General features: G+C 43.6%; 1 protein-coding gene across 1 annotated transcript; it reads left to right on the top strand.

Moving 5' to 3' along the window:
- Positions 1–2,760: 2,760 nt before the first annotated feature.
- On the top strand, positions 2,761–7,083 carry LOC129113489 (protocadherin beta-15-like). The gene is made up of 4 exons (XM_054625815.1): positions 2,761–5,304; positions 6,208–6,269; positions 6,370–6,482; positions 6,809–7,083. Exons 1-4 carry the CDS (start codon positions 2,761–2,763, stop codon positions 7,081–7,083), a joined length of 2,994 nt encoding a protein of 997 aa, XP_054481790.1.
- The last annotated feature ends 2,700 nt before the right edge of the window (positions 7,084–9,783 follow it).

The raw sequence follows: 9,783 nt of genomic DNA, 5'->3' as shown, positions 1-9,783 counted from the left end.
CATCCATGTCCATTTTCAACAAACACAACAAGCCTAGTTTAATAAGTCAGGTGACGACCTTATGAAAGCCCATGTGCTGCCTTATTTGCAGTGGGCATGGAGAAGGGGAGATTCACATAAAACTGAATTTAATGTTGGTTGTAATACCTGTGAGTATGCTATCATTACGATGATCAAATCAAATGACTGGCTCTGTAACAACTTCTGTAAAAATCAAATGAGGAAATAGATCCTCTCATCTCCTCTAATTCCTGCACTCAATGATTTCTCAGCACTCTGAGGGAAAGCACACAAGACAAAGACAACAAACAACTTTAATAAAAAACACAATCAACCATGTGCTTGAGGTAATATCCAAATGGATTCTTTGCAGACTATTGAATTGTTTAATTTATTAATGAAAATCTATGTTTACAGATGGAAGACCCAAATTGGAGCCAAAAAACCCTTCTTTTTCTGGTAGTGTTATTCGTTCTACTGAGTGGATTTGATACACTTAAACCATCCATTTCTTTCTGACCAACCCACATGTGAATGTGTGCACACTCAGGATCTTATTCCCAATCTTTCCCTCTTCACTAGACTGGAAATTCATACAACATGTAACAATTCCCATGCTATTTCTGGTCTTTATTCAGCACCCGTTCCCATAACATGTCTGTCATTAATATAAGTTGTTTGTGTGCACTATGTGGCAAGACAAACAGGAGAATAGATGCTAGAATTTCCCTCATTACCACGGCAGTCAATCATGTGAGAAGTCATCGCTGTCAGTTTGCTGTTGGCTCTTCTTACCAGGTGGTGCAGAGCATCTGTAATGTTTCACAAGAGGTTAAATAAAACACAAAATAATTAGTAGCACTCAGAACATGTTAACATGACAGACACTCTACCATTAGAGTGGAAAGCACAACACTGTTTCCAACTAAAACCGCTTAAGTGTTAAAAGCTGCGGAATATAGGCTAACCTATTCTAATCCCACAGTTTTAAAGTGGAAAGTAGTTAAAGACAAAGGGATTGATATTCTACTTTTGCCCTTGAGTGAGAGAGAGAGGGAGGGAGAGAGAGACAGAGTGAGAAATACTGCCCTTGTGTGTGTGTGTGTGTGTGTGTGTGTGTGTGTGTGTGTGTGTGTGTGTGTGTGTGTGTGTGTGTGTGTGTGTGTGTGTGTGTGTGTGTGTGTGTGTGTGTGTGTGTGTGTGTGCAAGAGAGAGAGGGGGGGAGTGACAGAGAGATAATCTCTTTTGTATTTTTGATCCCTAAATGTGGCGGTGTCCCCTTATCCCAGCTACTTAGTTTCTGCAGTGCGTAAGTGATGCCATGCACTTAGGCTGTGAAAAGCAGGTCAGTATGACCACTGAGAGGAAACCACATGTGCATCGCATGGATAGCCTTGGGATTATTCCTCACAAAATGTCTTAATTCCTCTGTTCACTAATGATCCAGGGAAAATGCCCTCTAATCTCCATTCCATTAATTAAAAAGAGCATGAGCCCATGGAAAACCTCCACCATCTGCTGCAGTTTCATTCCTGCAGACAGATTGTGTTTTCAGCCATTAACCAGGGGAACTGGGGTTTTCTTTTCAGAGCAAACGGGCGGATGCGTGGAGGTGGATTGGTAAACAGATACAACTGCTCTGTTTGAGTATTAATACGCTGGGAAATCTGTTTTAAACATTAGCAATCCTTGCCAGGCTACTGTGATGATGTCTGGGGATTTGAGCTGCCTCCTGAGGACAATTTGACGATTTGCACACTTCAAACCCATACTAAACATAGAGTCACCTCCTTGGAGACTTCATTGTCATTTCATATGGGTTTACGGTAACTGTTTCTAGAATAGATGGATGTGCTTTCCTTTTTCTTTTCTTTTTTTAATACGACCGCTGCATGCAGTCTGTATTCGTTTTACATGTTTGCTATCATTCCTTTCCCTGCTTGGTAAGGTCTTTAAAGCTGGTTTGATAAAAAGTTCAACTGAAATTTTAAATTACTGCAATAACATAAACAGAAATGTAAGGATCCTCATGCTGATTTCATTTCCCATTCCCCGCTTGTCATGAAATGAGTTTGTTGAAACGTTTCTAATAGAATCCTCTCATTCCAAATCTGTACTACCCTGCACTGTAATAGCAATACTTCAAAAAAAGCCAAGCGTTTGTGAAATAATAAAAATGTAAAGTCCACAACTGTAACTTTTTACCTCTTTTGTGAGTAAATATCTTACAGTAATGTTTGTTTGTATCTGATTACTCTGAACTCCATCAGATCATCATAATAACGAAACACACTCCTGTAAGAAATTGAATCAAGTCCGTTTGACCTGCAGTCAAAGCCTGGAGACTGGGACATGATTTTGATCGGGCTAGTAGGCAGGAAAGATTATCCGAGCAGATGTCGTTTCCCTCCTATTGCAACAGTACGGCCAATAATAAACACACGCACACACAGACACACACACACACACACACACACACACACACACACACACACACACACACACACACACACACACACACACACACACACACACACACACACACAGCGCACACTAATCTGAGATAGGCTAGTAGCCCCTGCACATCCCTTTTCTCTCTCCTCTCTTTTCTCTCAAGCAGACAGTCGCTGGTCCAGTCCCACCAATGTCAAGTTTTCTTTCTCAGACTGTATTTTGCACAGTTCTGCCCTTTTCATCTTGCATGAGTGCAACGGAGACAGAGTTCGTGCAGTGAGTTTGCGGCATTGTTTCAGCTTACAGATGGCCAAACAAGGGGTGCAGAAAAGACTGTTTGGGAAATGGCACCTAGTTTGCCGTTTTGCGTTGTTCACTTGTCTCTTGGATGCAGTGCGGGGACAGATTCGCTACTCCATCCCGGAGGAACTGGAGCATGGAGCTTTTGTTGGCAACATTGCAGAGGACCTGGGCTTGGATTTGGACAGGCTTTCGGCGCGCAGGTTCCGGATAGTCTCAGGTGCCAAAAAACAATATGTGGAGGTGAATTTGGAAAATGGAGTTTTATTCGTCAATGAGAGAATTGATCGCGAAGAACTATGCGAGCAGAGTTTGTCCTGCTCTTTTCACCTGCAGGTGGTCATCGAGAACCCTCTGGAGCTGTACAGGGTAGAGATGGAGATCCTGGACGTGAACGATAACTCTCCCAGTTTCCCGTGGACCGAGTTTAATCTGGACATATCGGAGTCCGCTGCGCCGGGATCCCGCTTCCCACTTGAGAGCGCACAGGACTTGGACGTCGGATCCAACTCGCTCCGCACCTACTTGCTGAGTGTCAACGAGTATTTCCTCTTGGACATACAGACGCGCAGTGATGGAAGTAAATTTGCAGAGCTAGTCCTGCAAAACCCACTGGACAGAGAGCAGCAAAGCGCGCACCAAATGGTCCTAACTGCGGTGGATGGAGGCGCGCCGGAGAGATCCGGCACTGCGCAAATCGACATCACCGTTTTGGATGCAAACGATAACGCGCCCGTGTTTGACCAGTCGTTTTACAGAGTGAAGCTGGCTGAAAACGCACCCAAAGGCACAGTTGTCATAAAACTCAATGCCTCCGATTTGGACGAGGGTCCCAATGCTGACATCACCTATTCGTTCAGCGGCCACGCTCCCATCAAAGTGCGCCAGCTTTTCAGCGTGGACTCGCGCACGGGGGAAATCAAAGTCAAAGGAGTGATCGATTACGAAAAGGCCAGGATGCATGAGATTTATGTCCAGGCTAAAGACAAAGGCCCCTCTGCTGTGGCAGTTCACTGCAAAGTGCTGGTGAACGTTTTGGATAAAAACGACAACCTCCCGGAGGTGGTCCTGACGTCGGTGTCCACACCTGTGCAGGAGGACGCGCCCCCGGGGACGGTGATAGCCGTCATCAGCGTCATGGACAAGGACTCGGGTGAAAACGGGAATGTGGACTGCGAGATCCCACACCAAGTACCATTCCAGCTCCACTCATCCTTTAAGAACTACTATACATTAGTAACTTCAGATTTTCTGGACAGAGAGGCAGTGGCAGAGTACAACATCACCCTAACAGCCCGGGATATGGGCTCCCCGCCTCTGTTCACCAGGAAGACTATCTTGGTCCAAGTGTCTGACGTGAACGACAACGCGCCCCGCTTCAAGCAGCCCTCCTACACGGTGTATTTGACCGAGAACAATGCTCCGGGAGCATCCATTTGCTCCGTGACTGCGCTGGACCCAGATTCTGGTCAGAATGCATACCTGTCTTATTCTCTACTGGATGGGTACATACAGGGGATGCCCGTGTCCACCTACGTGTCCATAAACTCCGACAACGGGAACATTTACGCACTGCGATCCTTTGACCACGAACAACTTACAAACTTTCAGATCACCGTGCAAGCTCAAGACGCCGGGTTTCCGCCTCTGAGCAACAACGTCTCCGTGAGCATCTTTATTTTGGACCAAAACGACAACACGCCAGTGATCGTGTCCCCCGTCGCGCAAAACGGCAGTGCGCCCGGCGGAGCGGTGCCCAGGTCGGTTGACGCCGGCTTCCTTGTGGCCAAAATCAGCGCGGTGGACGCAGACGAGGGTCAAAACTCGCGTCTGTTTTACCAACTGCTCCAAGCAACAGACCCGAGCTTGTTCAGCATCGCTCTGTACACGGGCGAGATCAGGACGATGCGCCAGTTTGTGGAGAAGGACGCCACGAGGCACAGATTGGTCATTCTCGTGAAGGACAATGGTCAGCCGCCCCTCTCGGCCACTGTTTCCATCATCCTGTCAGTGGTTGACAGCCTGCCAGATTCGCAGCCCGATTTGGGCGACCTGTCACTAAGCCCACATCACAGCTCCAACTTCGCCCTGTACTTAATCGTGTCTCTGGGCGCAGTCTCCATCACATCCCTGGTGGCCATCATTGTCCTGGTTGCGGTGCGGAGGCTGAAGGGCAGACAGTCCGGCGGAGAGTCGGACTTCCCCTGGTCCAGCTGGAGTTGCAGGTGGTGCTGCTGCTGCTGCTGCTCCAGCTCGGAGAGCTCCACCACCACAGAGGTGTTTAAAAAGACCAACTTAAATGTCCGCATGTCCGCGGGCGCGTCCGGCTGCGCGGAGGTAAACAGCAACGGAGCCGTGCCTCAGGTCTACTGCTACAAGATGTGTCTGACACCGGAATCGTCCAGAAGCGACTTCATGTTTCTGAAGCCCTGCAGTCCGGTGATGTCAGTCCAGCAGAACAACGCCAAGAGCACGGATTACCTCACTTCTGGCTGGAACGCACTGGACCGTAATGAGCTGGCCAACAACAGAGCAGCGACTCCAAACGAGGTAACATACTGAGATATGCACGTATTAACATAGAAGTCAAAATAACAGAGGGGTTGTCTCTCTCGCTCAGTGTATCAGTAAAGAATCAAACTTATCCATGTCTCTGTGTAGTTGTCCTGCTGTCTCACTTCAATTACAAATGACAGAGATGTTGACTGAAGGGCAAATGTCACAATGCATTTTCCACCACATGTATGTTTGAATTAACATCATGAATGATAGTAGAACTACTTCAACCCCATATCTAAAGATTAAAAACAGCAACAACAAAAAAATTAATGACTATTTTGCAGTCTTCTGAAAGTAAAACTATATCCTCAACTAACCCATATGTTGTGGCAACGTACCCTGCTGTCTGGGCAAATTACCAGTTTGTCAAGGTGTGTGACACGGGCATGAAAGGTATTAAAGGGATAAAAGAGAAGCATTTTATTTTATTTATTTTTAAATCAAGGACTTGGAACTGTACCTGATCTTAACACAGCGGCTGTATTTGCTCTCTCGTCAAAAAACAGCATCCCCATATCCACCAATACTAAACCTCACATCAGTCACACAAGCAGATTAGTTACAGAGTAAATTAGCACATTTTAGGAGATGTGACATCTTTTTTTGTCATTATAAGCTGCATCAGAGAGCCTTTAATGTCATTTGTCAAAGTAACACATGTATAAGACAATGTGGTCCAGTTTGTTTTAGTCTGGTAAAAATATCATTAACAGCAAACAGTTGGCTTTCAACATGAACAAAGAAATTTCAGTCATACTCACTTTGACTAAGCCGTATCTCTAATATGTGATGCCTTTAGCTTTGCCATTATTTAAACAAGTTTGTATAGAAATAAATGAGGTGCAATGGTTCAACTTGATGTGGCCATTAAGCTTTTTTTATGTTTCTGTGCAGCTTAAGTATTCAAACAAGGACTGGACCTGGACCAAGAACCAACGCAACTCAGCATACAAGAGGTGAGTCCATTAGTTGTGGCCGTCACAATACACACACATGCACACACACATGCATGCACACGCCTAAATGTATACTTAAGCTGTCTCCTTATCTGCTCAGGTATAGTTCAGCAAACATGGAGGGCACTCTCACTCGCCAACAAAAATATGATGCCCATGGGTTCTCCTGCTCTGTGGCACCACAGTACTGGACCTGGGGAAACCACATGAGTGGTAGGTGGAAACTTTGCAATTTGGGCTCATTGTGGTTCACATCAAAGAGGGTGGTGGGTCCGGGGCTCCCCAGCGTCTGTGCCTGAGGATTTAGTCTGAAATATAAAATAAAACTTAAGAGTAGATAAATAAACTGGGGGGGTTTAATGCATCAACATGAGGATTACTTAAGTCCCTGCAAGTTGTGTTTTTCTTTTTCAAGAAGATGCCTTTAAAGATGCCTTTAAAACCACCTTATTCAAATCAAGTATACTGTATGTAAATAAGAGCTCTTTGCAGAAATAATCTTCCAATACAAACTGTAATTTATGCGCATTTTTTTACAGACTGCCAGATATCTCTTCAAGAGGGAGCAGTTCCACACTACTCATGGACTCCCAAGTACACTCAGCCTCACTCTGAACCTCCAGACTACCAGCACAATGTGTACATACCTGGCACCACGTCTGACTACAGCACTCTGAAGCTGGCACCCAGAGGAGACCTGGATGTGTACAACACTTTCTCTACTTTTGGAAAGAAAAAGAGATTCATCTCAAACTATGAACAATCTTTTGACAACGATGATAGTCTCATCGTGAGTAATGACATCTTCAAATGATACCCCAGCTGTACTGTTTCTGTGTATGATGCATAATAGTTCAAGTAATAACTCTGAATTGCTTCTTGGAGGCTGAGCGACTATGTTTCTCCTATTTCCACTGGAATTCAATATGACTCCTTACCACGGGTATATTTTTTATTTGTGTAAATACTGAAATAAAGTATAAATAAAGTCTATTTTGAGTCATGGTGGGATCAAGTGATGACTGTTCCATCATGAAGTTTATAAAGGCTGGAAACTGGAGCAGGAGCAGAGAAGGTTTTTCTTTTCCAGCAGCAGAGAGCTCAGGTAAATGTGATTTGGTCTGTTTGGAGGCTGCTGGTAAAATTGTGAATGTCTAACTTAAAAAAATATCACAATTTCAGCAGCTTACATTCTATTACACAAGGGTTGTCCATGTACCACTCACTTTTTGTCTCACAGGGACAGATGCTGTGTGTCAAAACTAAACTGACAAACTGTAATAGCCAGAAACGTTATACTTTATATCCTTTAAAGTAGAGGTTTCCTCCTTAAGCTAACAAATTAAAGATATGTTTTAAATATATATAACTGCTTTGTGACTACATATTTGTGGCCATTCTTTTTCACAAATACTGTAAATCTTGGTTAGATAATGAAGCTGTGACACAGTTCAACATCTTTTTTCTGTTATTGTCCGATGCATTGACAGGTCATTTGTTCATAAGTCTGTTTTTAACGGATATACAATAGGAAAGATATATATGTGTCTGGTTTCAGAAACATGACATTGAAATGATGAGTTTAACCATACAACGTGTCCATCAACCAGGGGTCATTAAGGGATTGTTTTACACGCAATAGCATCACCGCTGTAATTCCACTCACTGGGTCTGTGCAGTGGACCATCACACTGACACACCACATCGAACAGTTGGCACTTGGGAGAGCAACAACACAGGTGCTATGTTACTGCAAATTACACACACACACACACACACACACACACACACACACACACACACACACACACACACACACACACACACACACACACACACACACCTCTTGTACCACCCAGATTGTTTGACCGCAAGCAACTGCTGATATAATTCAGTCTGGTTTTATGCTTTCTAGATTTGTATTCATCAGTGAGTGTGAATCACTTTGTATATATAGTCTTTGTACAGCCTATATCAATATCAATAAATCTGTCCTCAACTCTGCAGTTGCTGTTTATTGACAGACATATTTCATTTTCATTGTCATTTAATATGCTGAACGAATATGTTTACCTGGCTCTGAAATAACTTCTAGAGTAACATAGCATTAATTTCACCATGAATAAATAAAAAGCAATAAAGCTATAAAAGTAAACTTGTGATAGTTGATATTTGAATACAGAGTGATTCAACTATCAAGACCACAGCACAATTTTCCCCCCAGTTCCCTGAAGAGATACATTCAGCCGTAATCATTTCAGTCAACTCCTCTGAATTAAAAAGTTGAAGGCAAGAGCCCAGGCTTATTCAGGAGGATCCAGGGTTTTAACTACAACTCTGGAGGTAATCCTCATGATCTGTCGCCTCTAACTGAGCAGAAAAAATGTTATATATATATCCCCGTCAGTTAGAGACTACTAGGAATTTAAAATATAAATCCAGATAGGCCCACTACAGAGATCCTGCCAATAATTACAGATACTCAAGCCAAGATTTGTCTTTGACTGTATCACAACCAGTATCGAAACCAGCCAGGCTTAGCACTCATAATATGTCCCATGTGCAATAAGCAGAGACACATAGCATATGTCTAGCTTCGTTGCCATGTAAAATCTGTTCAGAGCCCAGTCTGTGTTGCTTTATTTCTCTCCGTTTCCCTCTTTTCTCTCCCAACAATCCATGGCTTCCACCACTCAGGGTGAGCAGAAGAGTCTCCCCTATTTCTCCACTAGAGGGTTCCTTTTCCTCACAGATACCAATAACAATACCTACAATATGTCTGTGCATGGTATGCTTGTTGGAATTCACCATTTTATTTCCAATCATGGTCTTAAATAATATGTTACTTTGTTATTAGTCTTCATTTGATTACTAAGTGTGCATTAAGACAGCATAGTATATTTAAAAAATCACAAGATTTTTCTTGTTTGAATTAATTCAAAAGTGATTGTAAAAAAAGAACGGGATATGTCTCGTATATAATCTAATATATCAAAATTGCTGCGTACAGTCATACATGTATGTCAGGCACAGTAAATGCATACTGTATTAAAAAGCTATTTTCATGCCTCATGTTTGCCAGGAGCTCTAACTCATCCTTTTCCCTCTGCTCTACACACTGTTGGGTGTTGGGCAGACGCCAATGCTTCTATAAACAGTAAGTAACACCTAGTGTGACCATGACTCCTAAATCCCTCGTTCAATTAGCAACAGGGTGAGAATAGCCCCTGGAAATATATGACTTTGACAGAGAAAAGCAATTCATGACATGGAGATTGCCCTGCGACAGACTGGCGACCTGTCCAGGGTGTACCCTGCCTTCGCCCATTGACAGCTGAGATCGGCTCCAGCACCCCTGCGACCCTTAACTGGATAAGCAGGTTACGGAAAATGGATGGATGGATGGAGACATGGAGATTGACCGACAGTAAAACATCATCATCAACAGACAACTACAAAGCAATTAATGTATTTAGAAAATCACATAAGCAAGCAGGGTCTCACACAACCCCAA

The sequence above is a fragment of the Anoplopoma fimbria genome, chromosome 24, assembly GCF_027596085.1.
Source record: "Anoplopoma fimbria isolate UVic2021 breed Golden Eagle Sablefish chromosome 24, Afim_UVic_2022, whole genome shotgun sequence".
Classification (NCBI taxonomy): domain Eukaryota; kingdom Metazoa; phylum Chordata; class Actinopteri; order Perciformes; family Anoplopomatidae; genus Anoplopoma; species Anoplopoma fimbria.
Note: the sequence above shows the minus strand (reverse complement) of the source record. Positions and strands in the feature narration are given on the sequence as shown.